This window comes from Nelumbo nucifera, chromosome 2, assembly GCF_055504915.1.
Source record: "Nelumbo nucifera cultivar China Antique chromosome 2, China Antique-T2T, whole genome shotgun sequence".
Taxonomy (NCBI): domain Eukaryota; kingdom Viridiplantae; phylum Streptophyta; class Magnoliopsida; order Proteales; family Nelumbonaceae; genus Nelumbo; species Nelumbo nucifera.
In genome coordinates this window covers 22,213,923-22,239,711 of record NC_142650.1, presented here as the reverse complement: position 1 = coordinate 22,239,711, position 25,789 = coordinate 22,213,923, and the positions used below count along the sequence as shown (strand labels likewise).

Genomic DNA, 25,789 nt, shown 5'->3' with positions numbered 1-25,789 from the left:
TTACCTTTGTTAAGGTTCCCTTGAACTGCAACAAAATAACAAAGGGAAAAAAGCTACTAGAAAAATCTCAAAAGTCAAAAGTAGTTGAAAAGGGGTACTATATACTATGTACTACAATAAACCGATCTATGGAAACTGGAAAGTTGGAATCCAGGCTTTTATGAAACTTTTTCACCCCATCTTTATTAAATAATTGCCTTGGGCCCTTGGCTTAATGCAACCCTAATTCATTTATGATTTATCTTTCCATCTCCCTCCCCTATTAGGATGGGCCCCATCTCCCTCTCGTATATTTTCAAAACCCAAGGGGCCCGCTGGCTCCATTCCTGGCATGAATGCCAAGCGTTTGATCTCGATCACGTACTACGCACCCAGCAGTGATGAAGGGCTGCATCTTATCGATGAAAATGTTGGGCTGTTGGCATTGGCAGCCGGCTTCGGACAGTGCAAACTGCAAAGCCCGTTCCAACAGCCTTTACAGCTTTAGATTGGGAATATGAGCTGACAGTACCTTATCATCAGAACCATACACGTGGTAAATTGCAAGGGACTGAACCTGACATTTCTTTCGTGGAATCAGGACAAGAGACAGAGAGTTACTCGGAAAACAAAATTTGGTCAGACCTTTAATTCACGTGTGAACTCATCAAGTGCTCAACTCGGGAGACAATCTAACGTGCATGAACGAACGTATGCGTATGTGTATATAGGTGCTGTTGAAAATCACTTGATTTTCTTTCCATTTATCACTCAACTCTTTGTTCTTGTCCATATAAATCATGTACGTCGTACTTATCAGTTATCATTCGGGTTAGTAGCAATAGAAATTTTTTTTTTTATTAATTAACATGAAGTAAAAACTAATAAATAAAAAATATATTGAAAAAGATGAATTCCATTTTACTACCTTTTACCTTGGTGTAGTGGCAATTACCCTCCTTAAATTTCATTTACAATAAAGAACCACTTGAACTTTCATTTTCCAATAAAGACCCCTTCGAGTGGTTGTACATAATTTGAACCATTCAGTGATGGAACACGTTAATTTATCAAAGTACCCACTTCAGAAGCATATGAACAATAATAGAATACGATTTGAACTATTGAGCAACTAAAGAAATTAATTTACCAAAATACCCACTTTAGAAACGAGAGGGCATAATTTGAAAAATGACTGGAGCGATATCTAGATAAACCACTATTTTTCTTTCAAAAAATTGCTAAATGGAAGTTTTGTTAATTCCATGTACAAATTGCATCAAACATAGCCCATAATCAATGGAAATTGAAGGAAAAAAAGAAACATATAACTAAACCCTAATACGTGTTCTATGATAACATTGGGAGAAGGGTAATTTAGGAATTTAAGAATATTTAAACAGTCACATAAGAATATATGAAGGGGTTTTTGTCTAGACCTGAAAGTTTAGGGGTCTTCTTTTTGTATCAAATGAAAGTTCAGGGGTAATTGCTAGCACATCCAAAATACTATTTTGTAATTGTTCAAAAAAACGAAGGATAAGAAATGGAAGTTGTTAATAAAAACTTCTATTAGTCTATACTCTATATATAAACGCTTGCGCTCACCCTGCAATCTCCAAATTCGGAGAGGCTGCATTTCGGATCGTGCGGCAACTGGTTTGATATTCTAATTTATTTCTTTCTTCCCCCGAAGAAGAGGATCTAGCGGAGATAACTTCCGTTTTTCCTCCTTTTTCTCATTTTTGTTCCTCAACCGTTAATGTGTTCTAAACCATCTTCCCGTCCCGGCACTGACTACCGGTTCCGATGTTACAGAAGCTGGCAAGCACCAAACCTCATCTAATCGCTTGAGTCCATAGAATCCGGTCGGAGAAACGGAAAAAGAAAGAAGAAGGCTTCTGGGTTCTGGCGGGGTTTCGATATCTGGTCGAGGATCTTGTCTCATCTTGATCTTGAATACGGGATTCCAGCGAAATCCCGTTTTGGGTCGGGACGTAGTCGGTCTAATCTCGCCGTGGAGAGAGGAGTGCTCTTACAGAGTCCGTGAAGCGAAGCGTCTGAAAGTTTAAAAAATTGAACAGAAAGTTTGACTTTTTTTTTGTTTAAATCTTCGACTCTCTTTTTTTTTTTTTGGCTTCCGCGTTTGGCAATTTGCTCTACTTAAGAACTTTGATTCGGTTTGGTGGGGTAGTTGGAGTTGAAGAAAAGATATAGCAGGGAGCTAATTTGTGCACTGGAATTGAGTTATTCTTTCTGCTTTCTGATTTGAACGAAAAGAAGTCAAGGAAATTCAAGCATTTTGGTGTGATCACGATGGCTGGAACTGGAGCAAGATGGCAGGCTCCTCTGAGAATGGCAACCATGATATCGCTCGGCTTTCTTCTAGCTTCTGTGTTCGTCTCGGCTGAACGGAGTTTGAAAGACGAGGCTTCAAGAAGCAATGACACTGAAGTTAGTCTATCGAATTATCTACACAAAGTTGCAAATTTCTTGTGGCAATCGGATGTGTCAGGTTACCAGCATGTTTGGCCTGTAAGTTAGTAACTTCTCATTTCTCTCGGCTGGGTCTGATATTTCGCTTATTCAGTTGTTTTGTAAATATGAATCAGAAGAAGGAATACAAGGAAAATGTTTCGGTCTGCGAATCTCCGTTTTTCTTTCTGCTCCAAGTGTTGAGGATCTGATTGTGATCTGTATCTTTTTTACAGGATATGAAGTTCGGCTGGCAAATTGTCTTGGGTACGATTATTGGGTTCTTTGGAGCAGCTTTTGGGAGTGTAGGAGGTGTTGGTGGCGGTGGGATCTTCGTTCCCATGCTTACCCTGATTATTGGATTTGATGCGAAATCATCAACTGCAATATCAAAATGTAAGAGATATGCTGTAACAGCTTCCTCCTGAGCTTTCTTTAGCAGTGTCACAGACCTGCCCTGTTTGGAAGGAGCTCTGCAAATTGATGCAGAGTTTCCAATTCCTGCAGGGTTTCTGATTCCTTTTTCTCTAGGTTCTTAGAAGGCTTGAAGTTCCATAACTTGAAAACTAAAACTAGAGAATAGGCTGAGCCTCAGGTGAATGAAGTTTTCAGTCCCATAGTAGGGAGTGAAACTAGTTCTATTGAGCTTTTGAAAGTTGAAAACTGGATCATGATTGATTGTGAGAAACTGAGAATCTGATCATCTGAGCTTGTTCATTTTAGTAATCCATGACAGAGCAGATACTGAAGTTATAGTCTTGCTTGTACAGGTATGATCATGGGTGCAGCAGGCTCAACTGTTTACTACAATCTTAAGCTAAGACATCCAACTCTTGATATGCCCATCATTGACTACGACTTGGCCCTACTTTTCCAGCCTATGCTTATGCTGGGGATCAGCATTGGAGTTGCTTTCAATGTGATTTTTGCTGACTGGATGGTTACAGTCCTGCTCATTGTCCTCTTCATAGGTAATGGTTGTTCCAGTGGCATTTCTCCAATTCTACATATTTGGGTTCGAATTCATTCTTGATTGATCGTGGTGGTGTGATTCTTTATTTGTCATTGTGGGCTGCAGGCACTTCAACTAAGGCATTTTTCAGAGGTGTTGACACATGGAAAAAGGAAACCATACTAAAAAAGGTAATCCAGAAATCATCATTCTTCTATGGCAGTGTTTTTATACCAGCTAATTCAATTTGATCTTAATCATCTGTTCTTCCCTCCTCTTACATCTTGTTTATGATATCAGGAGGCTGCTAGACGCTTGGAGTCAAATGGTTAGTTGGTCTCTTCCCCTTAAATTTCAGATGTGTGATGTTTCATTAATTTTCTTGGAACTGAGGGACTTCATTTTCTCCTTTAATCAGGTAGTGGCAATGAAGAAGTGGAATATAAGCCTCTATCCAGTGGCCCAGGCAATGGACCTGAAAAGGCAACCAAAGAATATAAGGAACCAGAGGTGAGTGTTGTACCATGAGCTGAATTTCTGTCTTGAAAGCTCCCTGGACTAACTTCTATGCACATGCCAGGCTCCTATTCTTAAGAATGTCTACTGGAAGGAACTTGGTCTTCTTGTTTTTGTCTGGGTTGCATTTCTTGTTCTGCAAATTGTCAAGGTACGCTATTTCTGATATATTCCCTTTTTTGAAAGCATGTGAATTAGCCTCTCCCCATGCTTCTCTGAGTTGTGTGCTAACTAATTGAAACATGCATCGGATGCAGAACCATACGACAACTTGTTCAATATCATATTGGATCTTAAACTTGTTACAGGTATCTTCAGTAGCTTTCATCAGATGTCTATGGTCTCTTCTTTTAACTTGTTTGTCTGGATAAGCTATTGTTAAACCAATGGCCACGAAGTATGGAACACTGAACTGTATTAAAGAGCTTGGCTTAAGCCAAAAGCTACTCCAAATCTTGCTTTTTGGTATAATATTTTAAAAAAGGATTACCTTCCCATGTTTTGCAGATCCCTGTTTCTTGTGGTGTATCTTTATATGAGGCGGTTAGCTTATATAATGGAAGAAGAGTTATTGCATCCAACGGAGATGCAGGCACAAACTGGAAAGTGCATCAGCTGATCCTCTATTGCTGTTGTGGTATATTGGCTGGTGTGGTTGGTGGTCTGCTTGGTCTAGGAGGAGGCTTTATTTTGGGCCCTCTTTTCTTGGAGCTGGGCATTCCTCCCCAGGTTTGTTGCATGCCCTGTTCCTGCAAGATGTTACTCTATCTAGTATTGGAGTTCATTTCATGCCTTAGACGTTCACATTAGTTTCATTTAGTTCTGAACTTACTGTATTGGTGTACAGTGTATGGTTGGGTATATAGGGTACTGAGAACAGTCACTTTGTGCAAAAAAAAAAACAAAATATGCCAAAGGTTAGGTCTGTCTGTATCCAGTCTACCCCTTCCAAGATCCTGAATAGGCAGGACCATTTTTTGGTAATGGCCCTTTTTATTTTCAGTATATTCTATATTTGATAAACTGGGCAATCAGCTAATATAGTAGTCAAATAGTACTTGTTTTAAATGATAAAGATACTTCTGTGTATTAGTTTTATCATTAGAAGTAGTGCATTCTTTTCTTTTTCAGTCATCAAACATGAGCCTATTCTTCTCTGGAAGTTTCAATTTTCAAATATTATGACTTGAACTCAGGAGTGAGTTTTTGTGCAGGTGTCAAGTGCCACAGCCACCTTTGCTATGACATTCTCTTCATCTATGTCTGTTGTAGAATATTACCTTCTGAAGCGTTTCCCAGTTCCATATGGTAAGTAAAACCACTGTAGTCGCTACTATCATTCTTGATTCTGTTCTGCTCCTTTTGGAAGGTTGAGCACAGTTCTTGACCCCAAGAGTAAAGAGAGAAAAAGGTGTATTTGGATGTACAGATGATGAAGTATTTAGCTTAACTATTTATCCTCTGTTCTTTTAATTTTATTGGGCAGCTCTCTATTTTGTTGCCGTGGCAACCATTGCTGCCTTTATAGGGCAACATGTAGTGAGGAGGCTTATCATTGTATTAGGGAGGGCATCTCTCATCATCTTCATCCTGTCCTTCACAATCTTTGTCAGTGCAATCTCACTAGGTGAGTATCATTTGCGAAAAAAGTGATTTTAGGTTTTAGCAGCTTCATTTATATGCAATAAGGCTATCTTTGGATTGCGGGGCAGAAGTGGAAAAACAGGTTGTGTACTGCAATTCAGTGGAAAATGGGAATGACTACCCCCCACCCCAAGTTATTATACCATCCACTATAATGATAGATAAAAACATGACTAATAGTAATAATCTGCTATTCTCTATGATTCATTTAATTATTTTTTCAGAGCTGAGTGGTGAGGGAGATCTTTCAACTCATTTTCAACCACTGTTTTCAAAACCGGATCGGACCGGAAAAACTGGGAACCGGTCACCTGACCGGTTCTGTTTTCCTCCAAAACCGCTTTTTCCCCAAAACCATTGATTTTGGTCAGCAAACCGCTGAACTGGCTGGTTAACCGTTTGAACCGGTAACTGGACCCTTCACCGGTTTGTTTTTAAAAACCATGTTTTCAACCACATATTTCTTCTTCTGCTCTAATGCAAACCCAGCTTAACTGAAAGACCAAACAAACTATTTTGCTACATTTGCTCTCAAAAAATTGAGCTTCTTTAATACTGAAGGCTCTTTATTCTATGTAACAGGTGGAGTCGGCATATCAAATATGATTTACAAGATCGAGAAGCATGAGTACATGGGTTTTGAGAACCTCTGCAAGTATGAAGCTTAGTCTGATTTTTTTTTTCTTTTCACCTCTTTTTCTTGTTCTAAGTTATGCTCATCAGGCACAAGTTGAGCCTCAAGCTTTTGTACCAATTTTTCAATTGCTAGGATGAAAACAACTATTGCCTTTTTTCCCTTTCTTTTTCCAATTCATAAATATATTTTTTGATGATTCTATAGTTAGTATATTTAAGCTCAAAAAACCTTTCTCGTTATTTAATTTAATCTTGCATTACTGGCTGGAATTCTGAATTCTGGAACTCCCATATATGAACTGTTTCTAGGTTCTGGCACATCATCATTAACAGTAAAATTTTCATCGACTTCAGCTTTAGACATAAAATATATAGTTGGATGGAGTGTTGAATTTAATTGTGTTGCAGATGGGGAAACAGGTTTACTATTTTGGGATTGCTTGAATGGATCTGCTTTTACTGTTTCAAACCTGCAAAATATTTATTTATTTTTTCTGTAGCAACAGGGAAGTTTTTTAACAGAGCTTTGCGGGGAAGGGGGCAGAGAAAGTCACATGGGAACATGCCTAGCCTAAGCTTGTTGCACTCAGCTTGAGCCATAAATGGTCCATTGACTCGAAGGAGTCAAGCAGCTCACATAATGGATTTATTGATCACACTTAGTACCATTTGTTGTCTCCTCTTATAAAAGAAGCAACCAAACACACTATTTCAATCTCAGAGATGCACATGCACATAAACTATACAAAATCAGCTTCTGTTTGAGCAATAAATGTGACCAAAGAAATGGACCAGATTTGGTCCAATATGATCCGGTACAATATGAGTCCATTACAAATGTATTAGGTCCAATCCAATCCGATGAATAATTTGGACCTTTTTGGACTGGTCCAATTCAATTTCTGGACTGTCCAATCTGTTCAAACTGGTTTTAAGCTAGATTTGTTCCAATTCAAACATGTTCCATTGACACTTGTATTCTTATCTTCTATCAATGGACCGGATATTTGGTTCAATCTGACCCAATCCTATATAAACCCATTATAATTCGATATAAACTCATTATGGATGGACCAGGTCCAGTCCAGTCCAATAAATACTTTGGACCATAAGTTTGGATTGGTGCAATTCAATGTCTTAGTGGTCGTCCAATCCATCCAAATTGATTTTGGTTTGGAAGGGGTCTAACCCAAAACCAGTCCATTGACACTCCTAGTTCAAATCCATAGTTCAAAGTATGATTTCAATATTGAGCGTCTAAAGGCATCTATACTCTCTCTCTCTCTCTCTCTCTCTCTCTCTTATTTCCCCTTATCATCATCTTAGCCTTGTTCAGCTCCATGAATCTTGTTTCGCCATTTCCTTTCAGGCTCAGTTTGGAAGGAATACAAATACAAATATGTAGAGTGCAAAATTTTGTATTTTGTATTTTGTATTATTTTATATGTATTTGTATCGTACATATTTGTATTTATACTCCTTCCAAACTGAGCCCCAATTTAAATCCATGTTCATTGTTCAACTATATGGGATCATTCATTCTGTTGTTTCATTCTATCAAGGGTTATGTTTTCTTTTCCAGAGAATTTCTTGCTTCTTCAACCCATTTTCTTGGTTTTAATATTGTTTGGAATCATTCTTATATTGTTTAATTACACACATAACCATAACCAAACCATTAAATAAGCCAATTACTGTGCTTGGAGTCAACTGCGTGGTTATTTGGTTACTCTTCATTCTTTATTGAATAAATATAATTCCGTCCATCTCTCGCTCACCCATTACTCAAACTGCTACACAATGACCTTTTTATAAGCTAATCGCTAGGGCCTTCTAATCACAATGGCCAATGGGTGAGCTACAGTTTATTATTTGTATGTTTCTCCACTATTATGAGCTAAGGGTGCAAATGGAAGCATTTTTTCCTTAAATTCAGTTTGAAAAGAGTGTAAATACAAATATGTAGAGTGTAAGATCTTGTATTTTGTATTATTTTGTATGTATCTTTACTGTATATATTTGCACTTGTACTTTTTCCAAAATGAGTCTTAGATTCAATTTAAAGGGAATGTATTTGTATTTGTAGTCATCCTAGTCAGTTTTGGAAGAGTGTAAATACAAATATGTTCATTGCGAAACCTTGTATATGGTACTTCTAAACTTTATATTTACATTATACATATTTGTATTTACACTCTTCCCAAAGCAACATGCCGCCATGGTTGTTTCCTTTAACCACTAGTAGCACCCACCACTAGGGCTGTAAATGGATCAGGTTTAGATTGGATCCAACCACATCTGAGTTCTATCCAATTATCAAAAACCCAAATCAACATTTAATCTAAAATCCAATTATATCTCTAAAGGCCTGTTCGCTTTTCAGTAAGTTATTTATCCGGGTAAATGCAATTATCTGGGTAAGTGTTTCTCGGGACACACTTATCTGGGTACGTGTATTTATCCATGTTCTTTTATTTCCCAAGTAAATAAGGCAATGACCATTTTAGCCATAAAAATCTATTATTTAAAGGGGCATTTTGTCTCATTCAAGTGTTGGCAACTTTCTCCCCAAGTGAGAAAGTTATTTACCCACCAAGGTAAGTGATACCCAAGAAAATAAACTTTTTCTGGTCTCCACATTAATCTGAAAAAAGAACATGTGATTCTTGGTCAATGGGAACCAAAATCCCATTGACCAATTTTCCCCCTCTCAAAATCCACAAAAAGAACGGACCCTAAAATTTGAATCTCATTAGATTTTTTGGATTTAGGTTGTGTTTGGTACTCTTGGTGTTTCATCCTGAAGTGTTTTGGGTTGAGACAATGTCTTTGCTTAAATCACAAATACCATCTTTCATGCTTGAAGCCTGTTCGGGTCGAACAGTCCGATCATTCGAACCGAATGGTCGACCCATTCTGACAAAAAAATTAAAAAATAAAAAATGGTCAAAATCGTTGAACAGTTCGAACAGTTCAACCGCCTGATCAACGTTTTTTTTTTTGCAAATATCCGGTTTTGGGGAAAAATAGAACCAATCACCTAACCGGTTCCCGGTTTTTCTGGTCCAACCGTCCAATCTAGTCTGGTTTTGAAAACCATGGTTTCTTAAAACACCCCTTAACATGGATTTTCATGCAAAGTGTTAGAAACTGTTTTGGTTGGAAATTTTCCAGCCAAAAAAAAAGCATGTGAAACTCTTTACATATATGTGACATTAGCATAGCACCATTATTTCTACTCAAGACAACCACGGTACCAAAACCTCAGTATATGTTGAATATGTTTCACTTGTCTAAGCTAGAAATTTCAAAAAGATGAATAAGGGCTCATTTGGTTTGTAGGAACAAAGGTCTGGAATCAGAATTGGAATGACCCATTCTGATTCCAACTGTGGTTGGACGGAATTGGAATCGCAGTCCCATTTCTAGTGGAATGGCATGCCCTCATTTGAGGGAAAGGCCATTTCCTCAATTGATTCAAAGTTCCATTCTAATTCTTATTTGAATCAAATAAACTATTTGATTTCACTCTGACTATGAATCAAACAAACCTAATTATATAAATATAAAATAATTGATTTATTAATTATATATCCAAGTCCCATCCAATTTATGATAGCCTTACTAGATACACATTCTCTATATTAAAGGTTGCTGGTGACTATGTCAGCTGACTTGATGCTTACTCGTCTCCTCTACCATTGCTGAAAGGAGGAAAGAACTTAATCTTATCTTTAAGATCAAAGGGACCTCTTGCCCCAATGCTCATGTGGTTATTTAATTATTTTTAAATATTAAAAATATAATAAGCCACTCTCTTATATCTTAATTATCTCTAATAAATCCATCATTACTTTTTAATAAATTATTTTTAAATCTCTCTCTCTCCAATAGTTGGTCAATGTTAATAACATCTCTTCTTCCCTCATTTTTTTTCTTAAATTTCTCTTAAACCCTGTTAACCCTAGGTTAGGTTAAGGAACAACCCAAGGCTAACCCTAAGAATGAAACCAAACTGATGTCAATTCCTAAAATTTCTCTTCAACCCCATGGTTTACTTGCTAATTCTTCTTTAGTCACAGAAGATAGTGATCGCTTTTCTTAGTTTTGGATGAGGTTTTAGAAGATATTGAAACATGGGCCAGAAGTTCAGGTTATTCTAACCAGTCGATTGAGATGAAATGAATCCCCAGTGTGGGGTCATCTCGATCATTGGACGAAAGACGAGATAGGTGGAGAGAAGAAATGGCTGATATCTAAATGGAACAGTCATGCACCAAATCCTTTGGCTGTTAATGCCAGCCACTAGCAAGTCTAGAGACTGTTCCATGTGGGCTTGCTGATTTCCTGTGAAATTGGACCCAAGAGTCCAGGACCCAATCATTGATGTATGAAGTTATGATAGTAGAAGGATAAGTATGAGTCCAGCATCACTTGTCAGACTGACCATATTCAGACGACTGAGACTCTGGCATTGCACAAATGGATACCACACTCAGCTCTCACAGCCCCACCTCAGGATTAAGCTTGAAGATATATGCTTATTCAGTTATGTTAGGATTCAATTTCAAGGACAAGAAAAGACTCCAAAAATATGCACTGCCACATATCAGATAGGAGTAAGACTGACTTGTATATTATATGCCCTAATTGTGAGAAAGCCCCACAAAGTAGTGACTAGAAGTCATTTTTTATGCTAAAAAACAAGAAAGCTACAAGAAAATGCAGATCAAATCAGGTTTCTCAGAGTTGGGGTGCAATTAAGATCAGGTTAGGTGGGGTTGAGGTCTGGTGCAGAGGTGAAGGGTAAGCCAAAGTTGGGTGGGTTGGGTGGAGAGGTCAATACCTTAACTCAACCCAAGTTGTTGAACCCCAACCCCATATGCCTGATTTGCTTGCTTCTTCTTGCTAAAAAGTTATTGGCCCTGAAATAAGCTTATTAAGCTTAATTCATTTAAGCAATTCTATACAAGAGCAAAGTTATGGAGCTTTAAGAGTACTATATTTGTTTTATACTGTAATGTTTTTGCCTTTACTTTAAATTGTTGATGCATATATGGCAATTTCTATGATCTTGATATGAGAACTATGAATTCTGATGAATACCAGTTGATTGGTTATCAGTTTTTTAGGTCTCACACCTTGTTGGTATCATAGTTGGACTCCTTAGACTTCTTTGTTTCTTCTTGGCAATCTTTGAACTTCTGATTGGGATGACTTTTGGACCTCCTTAGACTTAAAATTCTTTTTCTTCTAATTCTCTATTGGCACCCAACCCTGATTTAGGTCATTGTTTTCTTTTGATGTATCACTTCCAATTGGGTTCTCACCATTACGAATGCCTATCCTCACAGGGGCAGCTACATAACCAGTATCAATTGTGTGTATCACTTTAAATTCGTTTTGTACTTTGTAATAACGAGAACTACTAATTTTCTCTTGCACCTTTTTTTCCAACACCATTCATCAAGTCATCCCAACAAGAAACTATCAGGATGGGTCACACAAGTTTTAGATTTTGGTTGCTTATCGGTTTTGATGCCCTTTTGTGTTTTTGTTTATTGATTCTGAACAAGATTGTCCTCATTGAAAATAATTGAGACCTCAGTCGTTGCAGTACTTCCTTCACCAAGAGCAATATTTTTTCTATGTTTCGATCTTCTTGTCTCTTTTCTGATTCTATTTTGGCATTTCGTTAAACACCTTTTGGGTTTTGATAATGAACCAGATCGGCCTTAGTAGTTTCACCATCTTCCCCCATAATAGTTTAGTGGTATTCTCAATCTCAAAAGAATCACATGTTTCAACAATAATAGTGGTATGGTTTGTTCATTCAACCGGAGCAACTGGGTCATTGTCTTCCACCACCAATGTTTCTTTCTGAGTAGCATTGTTTCTTTCCAAGGGTGGATTTTTCGGCTCCTGTTCTTCTAATATTTCCTCCGTTCGATTAGAGACAATTGGATCTGCAATTGTTGGAGCAGCTTCCTCATGCATTTGAATAAAGCAACCCATTCATCAATTGGGCACCCAAAAAATCCACAATGAACACTTGCACATGGAAAGAGAAAGGATGAATAATTTAGGGGGTATTTTGGTTCGTGGTTGTATTTGTGTTTTATCTGATTCATGAGCACATCTAGTGTTCTCTATTCTATTTATAGGGATGGCAATTTTCTCCATCCCTGACGGGGACATGACTTCTTCGACCCTCACAACTAGTGTTCTGTATTCTATTTATAAGGATGGCAATTTTCCCCATCCCTGACGGGGACCCGACTTTCTCGACCCGATGGGGTCGGGGATAGGAATTGAGGTCCCCACCCCGCCCCGACCCCGATTATATATATTAAATGTATATATTTATGTTATATATATAACTAAACATATTTAAAAATTATTTATAATTTAAAATTTTATTCATTTTAAGTAAATTTATTTTTCAAAATAAAATACTATTATCTAAAAAAATTTTGAGGATTCAGGTCTCCATGGGGAATCCATCCCCATTGGGGATCGGGGATGGAGGATAAATTTTATCCCCAATGGGGATCGAGGATGGGGATGGGGGTTAATTTCAGAATTGGGGGTGGGGACGGGGAATATGATCCCCGCTCCGTTGCCATTCCTATCTATTTATATGTTATTGTTGGTTTTGGAACCAATAAAATAACCCTTTTTTAACACGATTTTTTATGACTATCTTAACCATAAAACATGGCGTGTCTCACACACCAACATGGCTCCAATCACTCTATTTGATCGTGATGATGGTACAATCAAAAGTAGATAGTTAGAGTACATATATACATGAATCATACAATCAATGCTCACATATCGTGGAACAAAGTATGAATCATCAACAGAACAAGAGCTATAAAATAACGGTGTTTTATATCTAAAGAGTCTCACAGCATGACTTCACATCTGCGCCCCACTAAGGGGTGCCCCACAGAACTCCTGGGAGATGATGAGACATCATCAGAAGATGTTTCCAATACAAGGTGGAGATGTGCTGTGGGGCGCAGATGTAAATTCGAATCAGCCTATTGGTTCAGCCATTAAGCTCTTGCATTGCAGACCTATTCACAGGTAGAGCTTTGGGCTTGGGCTTCAGGCCATGTTCATTCAAATTTTGGCGAAAGCCAAGCTCGAACCAGGCCCATGACCAGGTCCATTTTGACTCTGTACCCATTTGGGAGGGCTTCTCTGTAATTGCATTTGGCTTGTGAAGTTGATATCACCAGACAGCCTATAAACAATGTTTGGTAGACCCCATAAAGCCCAAATTTGTTGTCCTTCAGCCAGAAAAAAAAATGACTTTTAATTGAAATTCGTTATAGAGACTTCTGCAAGGAATTTCAGTGAAAGCAACTCAATTAAAACTTCACTCAGGTGGCCAGCTATGCTTTCTCATTGACTACTCCAAAGCAATGGGCTGCTTTCCAACTTTTGCATCGGCTATCCAGAAAAGCCTCGACGGTCAGTCGATAATGCACTTTGCCGTGGAGTATGGGCCGAGCTTAAGTTGGCTCTTCCACTTGGGGATGCCAAAGAGTTGGGCTCAACCGTCAACCCGAATCAAAGGGTCCAAACCTGCGCTGTAAATAGAGTGGGCTTATATTATTTGGATGGGCTGAATCAGATGGAGATTAATCGAAACTTTTGGTATATTACTTGGATGGTTGAGATTAATTTAAAGACAATCTTGATGGCCTATATATTTGGGTTGATTGGACATTGATGTGGGTGGATTTGGCCTTCCAATGATATTGTGACACATGGCACCTCAAAACAATTAGGTGACACCTGAAACTACTTTGGCAACAACTTGCCTTAGCCAAGTTGATGGTGTCCCACTTGGCCGCCTGGCACAGGCACGACCTGGCAGCCTAGCCCTGGCGCGACCTGGTGACTTGGCCCTGGCGCGAGCTGGTAGCCTGACACAGGCGTGACCCGGCGGCCTGGCCCAGGCGCCAACCTGGCAGCCTGGCACTAGCGCGACCTGGTGGCCTACGAAACATGCTCATCGACAAATTCGGCATGCATATCCTAACACTCCCACAATCCTTAGAAATTGGCCCACGTGACGAACAATCCGGAGGGTGGTCAACGTGCATGGCGGTTACCTCCAGGAATCTCGAACCACTTAGACGATCTCACAGAAATCTCGATTATGGTGCGTGAAGCCCACGCCAAACAATGCCTATATAAAGACACCAACCCCAAGGGCAAGTAAGCAAGTAAGCAAATAAGCAAATTCTAGCTCTCATACTTTGTGATTTTTAGCTCGCAGTCTACTATGAGAGTACTGACTTAAGCATCAGAGCAATCTCGCCGGATTAGCCACCCCAAGTCCTCTGACATTTGGTTCCTTGTAGGTCTCTAAAGAGCAACGAAGTTCATCAATCCAACTCGCCACCAGGCAGATCGGCACCTAGTCAGCTCAGCACCTCCCAGACAGCTCGCCACCAGGCAGCTCCACTTCGGCCTGAGTCATCAGCCACTTGGAAGCAGACCAAATGACAAGGTACTTAGCCAAAACATTGATTCATCAGACATATTTGAATGGATCAGATTAGATTAACTCTTGAGGCATCCTGTGGATGATTGAAATTGGTTGAATGATCTTGAGATGCTATTTTGATGGCCTAGATTTTAGGTGGTTTTTTAGTATCTTACGCTGTGTTTGGTTGCAATGCAAATAAATTTGCATTGATGCAAAACTATGGCAGTGCAAATGATTTGAATGTAAATTCTGACCTATTTTTCTTTCAAATTTTAATTTATTTTATTTGACTGTAATAAAAAAATGAAGTAAATTAAAAAATGAAGCAGAATAAAGTAAAACCCAAAATAAAATTAAACGAGAATTTTTATTTTTTTTCATTTGCACTCCCATGCCTTTATACTAATACAAATAAAATTGCACTACATCCAAACACAACCTTAGGAAATTTCAAGAGTTGCTTGAATGATCCGGATTAATTGAAATCTTGGTCAGTCGGACTCTCGGGCATGCCCGTGGGCTTGTTTAGCTTTTTCTTTTCTTTTTGTTGACTTCATGTTTTTGCTACAACAGCTAATACTGTTTCAGTCCCAGACTGCTATCACGGATGAATAGATTTCAGATCTACGCCCCACATCGTCCTACAGTACATTCCCACCGTGTTTTAGAAACATTTTCCAATGATGGCATCATCATTTTTGATACATTATCTGAGATATTTCCAATACCCGGCAGAGATATATTGTGAGACGTTGTGGGGCGCGATGTGAACTCGAATGAATAAGCTCCATATTGACTGCAGACTTTAGATGAGAGCCCACTGACTAGGTTCAAAATTTCGATAGCCCCACATCTTCTGGACCCGACGGATACACTTTTTTTAAGGCATTTTAAGAAACTCTTCAGCCCTAGGGTTGTGGGTCAGGAGGTCTGACCCGACGGACTCAAATCGGTTGGGCTGGTTATGGTTTCAATATAAGTATCAACGTGTTGGTTCTAGTTCCTCATCTATTGTCTTAATTATTATCGCTTCAAAATTGGTTCTATGCAATATATTGGGTCAGACCCGATTATTATTGATGAGTTTGTTTGGTTCGTGATATATTGGGTTAGGTTCTAGATTCTTAATATTTTTTGTCAGGTTGGTTGTATTTCTATCCAGACTTAACCCGTTGATAGGCCTATTTAGGGGTGGATTCGAGCCGAGCTGAGCTATTCGAGCTCGGCTCACCAAGGTAGTATGAGGCTCGATCTCGGTTCGAGTTTGAACCTTGAGCTCAAGCTTGGTTCGGCTTGAACTCGATTTGAGAAAAATATTTTATAAAAATAAAAAATATTTTTATTTGATATTTAAAAAATTAAGAATTATAATAATTTATTATTATATATAAAAATAAAAATATTATATCTATAATATTTTTATTATATACATTATTTTCTATAATTTTATTATTATTATTATTATTATTATTATTATTATTATTATTATTATTATTATTATTATGTATGTATGTATGTATGTATGTATGTATGTATGTAGCTATTCGAGCTCGGCTCCTGAGCTCACGAGTCGAGCTTTATTATGCTCAAGCTCGACTCAATTAATAAACAAGCCTATAAATTGGGCTCAAACTCGACTCAAAGCTCGGTTGAAACTGAGCCGAGCTCGAGTTGCTAATGAAGAGCTTGGCTCGTGGCCACCCCTAGCCCTGTTCAGCTGTATTGGGGTGTATCAATGTTTCGGACGCAATCTTTCATTTTTCTAATTATAAAGGGAACAAGTTGGTCAATAGGATTGTGAGAGTGGTTGGCATTCTTTTTCATGTTCATGTAGGACTCCTGAAAAAATCACTTTAGGCAACTTTCTCACATAAGGGACAAGTTAACAAAACATATTGGGACAATTTTGGTCATTCTAACAATAAAATTTTATGAATAAAAGGATCATTATATAATTTACCTGAGAATAAAATAACACAAATAAATTCACTTATCGGAGTACTTACATAATACTTACTTAAGTAAATGAACTTATCCAAATAAATAAATTTTTTTTTGAAAAAATGAAATTATGTATGATGTGGAATTGATAAATGCATTCAGTTTTCCCATAAATGAACTTATCCAAATAATTTTTTTAGTTCAACTTTTGTAGCTCTAAAGAATTAGTTTACAGAATGAGTTCTGAGCCTCCCCCAAATAATACTAATTTGTTAATAATAATAATAATTCCAACAATTTTTACCCATCCAAACACAACCCTAGGCCAAGTTTGGAATATCATTCTACTATTTCATGCTCATGGACACGTTTTCTCTCATTTTCACCACGCAACAAACATCATTTTCTCTTAACACACGTTTACAATTTTTTTTTTTCTCGTTTTAAATTCTATGATGAATATGAAGATAAATTGACTTTTTTCATAGGTTCTAGAGTTGTACTTTCTATCTCATTAATTCTCTCTTATACTTTTGAATCATGGCCCCCTTATTAGTTTTCTATTTTCATTTGTTTGTACTTTGTAAGCTCCATAGTTATACTGACAAGTAGCAAATACATCGTTGAATTGAAATTTGGTTAGGACTGGGTTGAAAATTTTGGGTTTTGACGTCAGTTTTGATTTCGTACATGCCAAAGTCGTTGATTTAATGGGGGATTAATAAATGGAGAGAGAGATTTAAGAATTATTTTTTCTTTTTATTTTATTAAGAAAGAGTAATGATAGATTTTAGCAGAGAAAAGACTAAGAGAGATTCATGAGACCTGAGTCAAACATTAAAAGTTGTGTTTGGTTTGAAGGAAAAAGTAGGGAAAGAAAGGGAAAATTATACATGATTTGTAAAGGTCTACATTTTCCTACCTTTTCCTTCAAACCAAACATAGCCTAAGGAGACATATTTGTAATGCTGTCTGGTTTTGACAACAAAAATAATGCAAACAAGGGTTGTGTCTGATTACACATGATACTCTGTATAGGAAAATTAAATACATCATATTACTAATTTTCATGATATTTCACTTGGAACCTAGGTAGTTCAGAAATATGAGTCAAGAAAAACAAGCTTCTGCATATATCAAAAAAAAAAAAGGGTCCCGTTAGTTTGCAGTCAGAATCGGAATCAAAATCTATGGGAATTGAAATTGGAGTGGCCTATTCCTCCCACTTGTTTGATTCAAACGGGAATCGGAATCAGAATTGAAATCAACTGAGGCCCTATTTGATTTCACTTGTAATAAATACTTGTGGGTGTTTGATAAAAGTGTTTGGACCACACATTAAGTGAAAAATAAGCACTTGTGGGTGTTTGGTAAAAAAGTATTGAAAAGTATTTATTTGGTAAAGAAGTACTTATTAAAAAAGTAAATTGAGAGTGGCGGGACCTGTTAAATAAGTGGACATTCAAAAATTTTAGGACGATTTGGTCCCTATTTAATTTTTTAAATGACCAAAATACCCTCACATCTCCTTAAACCCTCTTCCTTATTCAAACAGGGTCGAGCATACCAGTGGTGGGACCTGTTTTGGGAGCAACCAACAACCATCAAACGATCTAGAAAATCACCAGCAACCAGGTTGGTTTCACATTTGGACCGGTGTTGCACATATTTTCATGAATATTTTTGGTTTTTTGAGGTTTTAAACACCTGAAACTCTCTTCGTATTGTTCATTACTATATCTGGTTTTTTGGGAGGATTTCATGAATTCTCACTGTACAATCGCCGGCAATACTCAGGTCAGTCATCCCCCTTTCTTGTCTTTGCTTTATAATTATTTTCAGTGTAATATTTTGCTCAAAATCGAATTTTCTTTTTGTTTTCAAAGATAAAAACGACAATGTTGTGATTTTTTGAAGTGTATGTGGTTGTGTTAATTATTTTGTAATATTTTGCTCAAAATCGATTTTTTTTCAGAGATAAAAATGATAATGTTGTGATTTCTTGAAGTGTATGTGGTTGTGTTAATTATTTTATGTTGATTATCTTGCAATATTTTGCTCAAACCTGATTTTTTTTTTTGAATTTCAGAGATAAAAATGATAATGTTGTGATTCTTTGGTTGTGTTAACTATTTTATGTTGATTAATTTGCATAATCCGAATAATGGTTGATGGAATTTTGTGTTTGATTATATTGTATTAATATTTTATGGAGTTTTGTGTTTATTGATTATATTGTATTAATATTTGTTAAATTCATATTGCATTTTTTTGTTTGTTTAATAAATGGTGATGCTTTTATTGGGAATAAACTGAATTTTGGTGATGTATGTGGTTGTGATGCTTGTATTAATATTTTATTTGTTTTAATTCTCATTGCTATTTTGGTGATGTTTTTTATATTTTTTTGAATAAACTGAATTTTCATGTATTGCTCATTTTATCGTATTTTATTTTATTTTCAATTCTCATTGATATTTTGGTGATGCTTTTTATATTTTTTTAATAAACTGAATTTTCATGTATTGCTCATTTTATCCTATATTATTTTTTTAATTATCATTTCTATTTTGGTGATGTTTTTTTTTATATTTTTTGAATAAACCGGATTTTCATGTATTGCTCATTTTATCCCATTTTATTTATTTTTAATTCTCATTGCTTTGTGGTGATTTTTTTTGAATAAACTGAATTTTCATGTATTGCTCATTTTATCCCATTTTTTTTAATTCTCATTGCTTTGTGGTGGTTTTTTTTATTTTTTTTAATAAACCGAATTTTCATGTATTTCTCATTTTATCCCATTTTATTTATTTTTAATTCTCATTGCTTTGTGGTGATGTTTTTATTAGTTTTTCTTGAATAAACTGAATTTTCATGTATTGCTCATTTTATCCCATTATTTTTTTAATTCTCATTGCTTTGTGGTGATGTTTTTTTTTTATTTTTTTAATAAACCAAATTTTCATGTATTGCTCATTTCATCCCATTTTTTTTAATTCTCATTGCTTTGCGGTGATGTTTTTTATTTTTTTAATAAACCAAATTTTCATGTATTGCCCATTTTATCCCATTTTATTTTTTTAATTCTCATTGATTTATGGTGGTTTTTTTTAATAAACCAAATTTTCATGTACTGCTTATTTTATTCCATTCTATTTTTTTAATTCTCATTGCTCTGTGGTGATGTTTTTTATATATTTTTTTGAATAAACCGAATTTTCATGTATTGTTCATTTTATCATATTTTATTTTTTTTAATTCTCATTGCTATTTTGGTGATTTTTTTTGAATAAATTGAATTTTCATGTATTGCTCATTTTATCATATTTTATTTTATTTTTTATTTCTCATTGCTTCGTGGTGATGCTTTTATATATTCATTGAATATGTATTGCTCATTTTATTTATTGTTAATTATCATTGCTTTGTGGTGATGTTTTTTATTTTTTTTATTTTTGAATAAACCAAATTTTCATGTATTGTTCATTTTATCATATTTTATTTTTTATGGACGTGACCAAGTACCGACATGAACTCGTCCCGTGTGCTAAAATTAAGAAACATATTTTTGGTAAAGGGGCCACATCCTTCTTGAGGAAAAAAGAAACACTCCCCACGTTCTGATTTTCATTGTTACAATGCTTCTGTCCTCTCAATGAAAATTCGACCCATTAAAGAAGTCTAAGTCTCGAAATTATTAAGCAAATTTGAAAAAAGAGTGGTGATAGTTGAGTCGCCAAGTATTTGAGAAAAGTGCCGCCCTTATTGGGAAAACAAAGTTATATCAGGAAGCAGCTTGGTGTGGTCTACTCTAGAGTTGGAACGTAACTCAGAGCAGAAGTGCAGAAATACACATCAATAATTTTGTAGTTATAATGGCTAGATCCAGAGTAAAATGGCAGACTCTGCGGCCTGTAGTAATGGTTATGATCAACTTTCTTCTGCCTTATATCTTCGCTTCGGCAGAAGGGAGTCTGAAACACGAGGCTTCAAGAAACAATAATGGAACTACAGCCATCACTACACGGCACCCAGAGAAATCAGGTTACCAACACGTTTGGCCTGTAAGTCAGTTCATCCAGTTTCATTAAATTCCTCAAGATATAGGTTACCATGAGATTCAATGTTTCAAATATGTTAGTTCTTTCGATCTCCTCTCTTACTGTTAAAGCATTTAGTTTGGCTAGCTTTTGATGTGTGTCTTCCACTCTTCCTTTACATTACAGGCTATGAAATTCGGATGGAGAATTATCGTGGGCGCCATAGTTGCATTCTTTGGAGCTGGTTAGTGTTGGAGGCGTCGGAGGTGGTGGGATTTTCGTTCCGATGCTCACTTTGATTATTGGGTTTGATCCCAAATCGTCAACAGCAATATCAAAATGTAAGACATCCAACATACTAAATGCATCTATACAGTTGCAGAAATTAAACCTGCTTATGAACATTCTAACCAGAAAATAGATTGGTCCAGTGGGCTGCGTTTAGTTGCAGTACTGAATGAATGAGAGTTCATTTTGGCAAGAGTATATAATATATATGCTGGCCGGAGTCCTTTTCAAGGTTTCAAGTTTACTTTCACTCCTTCCGTGGCAAGAGTATATATATATATATATATAACCAGGCCTGAACTGTCATTCCATGGGAGAAGCAAAACTGAGCTCCTAATTTTTCATGTTTTTTGCTTAACTTGGAGAATACAAACTAATTAACCAGAAAAATGTTCACCAGATCAACCTTGCTTAAAGGGAATCTCACCCTTTTTTTTCTAACCCGCCTCTGAGCAATTGTGTTACGTTTGTTTGCCAGGTATGATCATGGGTGCAGCAGCCTCAACTGTTTACTGCAATATCAGGCTAAGGCATCCAACTCTTGATATGCCCATTATTGACTACAACCTGGCTCTGTTCTTCCAGCCTATGCTTACGCTGGGGATCAGTATTGGAGTAGCTTTCAATGTGATCTTTGCTAACTGGATGCTCACAGTACTGCTGATCATCCTCTTCACAGGTAATTAATGACTGAATACATATATATTCGATCCACTTTTTAATTAAAGTATTCTGTTTGATTATTACGGTATCATCTGTTCTTGATTATTGTGGGCTGCAGGGTTATCAACTAAGGCATTCTTCAAGGGTGTTGAAATGTGGAAAAAAGAAACCATAACAAAGAAGGTAATCCATAGATAAAATAACAGTCTGTATATATGGATTGGAGGTTGTTATATCAATATCAGCCTAAGTCAACTTGATATAAATTTACCCAAACTCATGAAATTATATATCCTTGCTTTTCATTTCAGGAGGCTGCTCAAAGCCTGGAGTCAAATGGTGAGTTAGTCTGTTCCCTCCAAATTTGTTTTCTTTTTTTCTTATTAGAATTAATCAAAATCATCTCTCCCTTTTTGATCAGGTACTTACAGTGAACAAGTGGATCCACCCAGTAGTGAACCAAGCAATGATCCTCAAAGGGAGACCAAAGAGTCTGGAGAAGCAAAGGTTAGAATGTTATATATTTGTGCATGCCACTCTGGACCTGAGGTTGCTCTTATAATTAATCCATATGTCTACCTTTAAGAACAGATCTCAAGAGATTTGATTTCTCTATATCAATACCAGGTTCCTCTTCTTGAGAATATCTACTGGAGGGAGCTTGGCCTTTTGGTCTCTGTCTGGATAGCATATCTTGTTCTGCAAATTGCCAAGGTTCACCAATATAATCTATATCTACTGTTGTCTCTTTCTGTTTGCTCGTGGCTTGTTCCAATTACTTCTGTAATATTCTCTAACTGCTGTGAACGTATAAACTAACAGCAGCAAGTATTCATTTTGGAAATTAACAGAACTATACGGCAACCTGCTCAGCGTTATATTGGGTTCTGAACTCTTTGCAGGTACGTACCCTTCTATTGCTTTTGGTTTTACCGGCAGAAACACTGGGGAAGATTATCCAGAATTTTTTCTTTGGGAGACCAACAGAAAGACAAGATATGGAATCAAACAGTAGTCGAATTGCCACCTTAAGTTTAAATTGATTCAGTCAATTAGTGAAACTATTCAAACCCAACACTAAGAATTAATTAAAAATTACACCACTGATATTAGATTTAGGCTGTGTTTGGAAGGAGTACAAATACAATTAAATATGTAGAGTGGTATTATTTTGCATGTATTTGCACTCTACAAATTTGTATTTGTATGAAATAAAAACAATCTTAAATAATAAAATTTTGTGGTTTTCTTTGTATTAATTGATTCAGCCAGCTCTTTTCTTTGTTTTTTCTTTAATTTGTTCTTTTTTTTGTCCTAATTATAATCTCTTTTTTTTTCATTAGTAAAATTTCATACATTTTCCCTTTATTTTATCTATTATAAAAAATGTTGTATATATCCAATAATTCAGTGCTGAACCCATGATTTTGGAGAGATCGCATTAACAATGGGAGAAAGATGAAGCTATTGACCTTTTGTTTTCCAGAGAGGAAATTAATTAAACGATCTAGCTAGTATTGAGCGCTAGACTATGATGTTTGGCCTATTCTATCACCTATGTGATGTGATTACTCAATATCTAGGTCCCCTTGGTCAAAACTTAGAAATTTAGGAAGGTGAAAGATTTTAGTTAGTTCAAGCAAAATCTCTATATACAATTGTATATGATTCCCGGTAGTTCTTACTACTTTCTACTCAGCCATTAATATTAGTAACAGATTTAATTTCTGAATTGTCCAGTTAAGCTAATAATCTAGTAGGCTTTTGCAAAACCTTAATCAAAATGATCTTCAAGTTAAGAATTCCAAAAATCAAAAAAGGAAAAGAAAAGAAAAGAACCCTGAGGCAATTAAGAAACTTGAAATTAAACTTTCTATCAATCCCGTATCTCTGCAGATTCCAGTTACTGTTAGTGTAAGTTTGTACGAGGCAATAAGCCTATACAAAGGACGGAGAATGATCTCATCCAAGGGAGACAGAGGGACAAAAGGCTGGAAGGTGCACAAGCTGATTCTCTACTGCTGCTGCGGTGTGCTGGCTGGCATAGTTGGTGGCCTTCTCGGCCTAGGCGGAGGCTTTATTCTCGGTCCTCTCTTCTTGGAAATGGGCGTCCCTCCCCAGGTATGATGATCTCTCGCCCGCCCCAAATTCTTGCAACCACCCAATTAATAAACTTTGCATGGTTTGATTCTTCCGACTGAACCTGAACTTGATGCCGGAGAAGTTGTTCGGATGTGTAGGTTTCAAGTGCCACGGCCACCTTCGCCATGGTATTGTATTCTCTTCATCCATGTCCGTCGTAGAATATTACCTTCTGAAGCGTTTTCCAATCCCATATGGTAAATGAACCCACACGGCACCCATATTAATCCCTCCCATCCCACTGTTTTCTGGAAAGTTTAGTTGAGCCATGCATTTCAATATTTCAGCTATCTGTTGATTGTATATAGTTTTCTGAATGAACACCTGATTACTTACTTCAATTTTCCGGCCGGCATGCAGCTCTTTACTTGACGGCAGTGGCAACATTTGCTGCCGTTGTAGGGCAACATGTGGTGAGAAAGGCGATCGATTTGTTTGGAAGGGCGTCCATTATCGTCTTCATTCTCTCGTCTACCATCTTTGTTAGTGCGGTTTCAATAGGTGAGCATCACTATCGTTTCTGGGAACATCTTTACTGTAATTTCTCTTTGCTTTTACTCTATTTATTTGTTACAGAACTCTTAATTTGTTTAAAGAAAAAATATTTTAGCTTTTTTTTTTTTCTAAAATTTCATTTCTTTAAGTAACAAACATTGAGGCGTGGCTTAGAGATTAATTATGGAAAAACGATTCCAAATAAATGCTCTTTCTTAAAGCACCTTTTTTTTCTGATGCGATGCTGAATTGATACCGTTACTCCAACAAACGGTAATGATGCCAAACAGCCCCTCTAATTAATTGGATCCTTTTCTTTACCAAATTTAGGCTATTATATTTTTGCTTCAATTTCATAAATTAATGGGTTTCTTTATGGTACTGACGACTGTTTATTAAACCCAACAGGTGGAGATGGTTTAGAACGCATGGTTGGAAAGATGAAGAGACACGAGTAAATGGGGTTCGAGAGAATCTGTGTATAAAGCTTAACATACATGTTTGGCGCCTTTGATTATATACTTAAGGGTTGGAGAATCAAGTGTATTCAGAACTTTAGATCATCAAGTGATGAATGAATAATTTGTATACAAGACAGATTGTCCTTAATTAATTTATATAGAATATCTTCGATCAATGCTTTAAGGATCAACCCGAAACCGAAACTGCTTTGTGATTCAATCATTTGGTTCGAACAGAATAAAAAATAATAAAAAACCGTTGTACAGGTCAAACGGATTGGTGGTTTGATTACTTGGGCTTTGGGATCAATCATTTTGTTCAAAATCAATCATAAATGCAAGTGAGTGAGAGATTAATGTGAGATCGATGCAAGTATTATTAAGTAAGATAATGGGGCATCAAACAGGTCGGATCTGGAACTGACGCAGCCAAATCCAGTGGAGATCCAAATGGTACGTGATTCCAGATAACCCAAATCCTGGCCTGATCTCAGGGAGATTTGCACCTCTGGATCGGACTTACAGTCCCACATTCTCGGATCTTGTTGGGTCCATTTAAAAATACTGGTATGGAGCTCTCGTTTCATGACTTGGTAAATTGGTGTATACGAGTATCAGCTCTTGGTCTTGGTGGATTTGATTGAGAACGCTGTTGATTTTTTTTTTTTTTCTGCACGTTACGCTCATCACATCAAATACCTAGGCCATCATTTTTGTTAATAATTCTTGATGTTTGAATCCGTGAATGAAGAGGGATGGCAATTTTTCTCGTTCCCGTTGGATACCCATGCAGCTTTCCCAACCCTAGATTGTGTTCTTGGGACAAGAGTGAATTCTCTACCCCATCCTAGCCTTGATTATATTAGATTATTTGTATTATTTATATTATATAAATTAAAATATTTTTATATTTAAAAAAATTGTAAATTTATTTTCTAAAAATAATTTTAATTTAAAAATATTAGGGATTTGAATCCCCAAATGGATTCCTCGAATGGAGGGTTGTTTTTATCCCTAGCGGGGATTGGGGTCGAGGATGAGTATG

The 25,789-nt window shown here is 36.6% G+C and overlaps 1 protein-coding gene and 1 pseudogene across 1 annotated transcript; both read left to right on the top strand.

Annotated features, from left to right (window-relative positions):
- The first annotated feature begins 1,548 nt into the window (after window positions 1-1,548).
- On the top strand, window positions 1,549-6,969 carry LOC104595187 (sulfite exporter TauE/SafE family protein 3-like). The gene is made up of 12 exons (XM_010255802.2): window positions 1,549-2,514; window positions 2,691-2,850; window positions 3,225-3,425; window positions 3,533-3,597; window positions 3,707-3,734; window positions 3,825-3,916; window positions 3,987-4,073; window positions 4,180-4,230; window positions 4,430-4,651; window positions 5,137-5,230; window positions 5,409-5,549; window positions 6,149-6,969. Exons 1-12 carry the CDS (start codon window positions 2,296-2,298, stop codon window positions 6,232-6,234), a joined length of 1,446 nt encoding a protein of 481 aa, XP_010254104.1. The 5' UTR covers window positions 1,549-2,295; the 3' UTR covers window positions 6,235-6,969.
- Window positions 6,970-20,530: 13,561 nt separating this feature from the next.
- On the top strand, window positions 20,531-24,768 carry LOC104595434 (sulfite exporter TauE/SafE family protein 3-like; annotated as a pseudogene).
- Window positions 24,769-25,789: the final 1,021 nt, after the last annotated feature.

What these genes read in the sequence shown, in the direction of transcription:
- LOC104595187 (XM_010255802.2), top strand. Translation starts at nt 2,296, where the DNA reads ATGGCTGGAACTGGAGCAAGATGGCAGGCTCCTCTGAGAATGGCAACC. An exon ending in GCTCATTGTCCTCTTCATAG is followed by an intron (nt 3,426 to 3,532) that starts GTAATGGTTGTT and finishes TGTGGGCTGCAG; the next exon opens with GCACTTCAACTAAGGCATTT. An exon ending in AGCTGGGCATTCCTCCCCAG is followed by an intron (nt 4,652 to 5,136) that starts GTTTGTTGCATG and finishes GTTTTTGTGCAG; the next exon opens with GTGTCAAGTGCCACAGCCAC.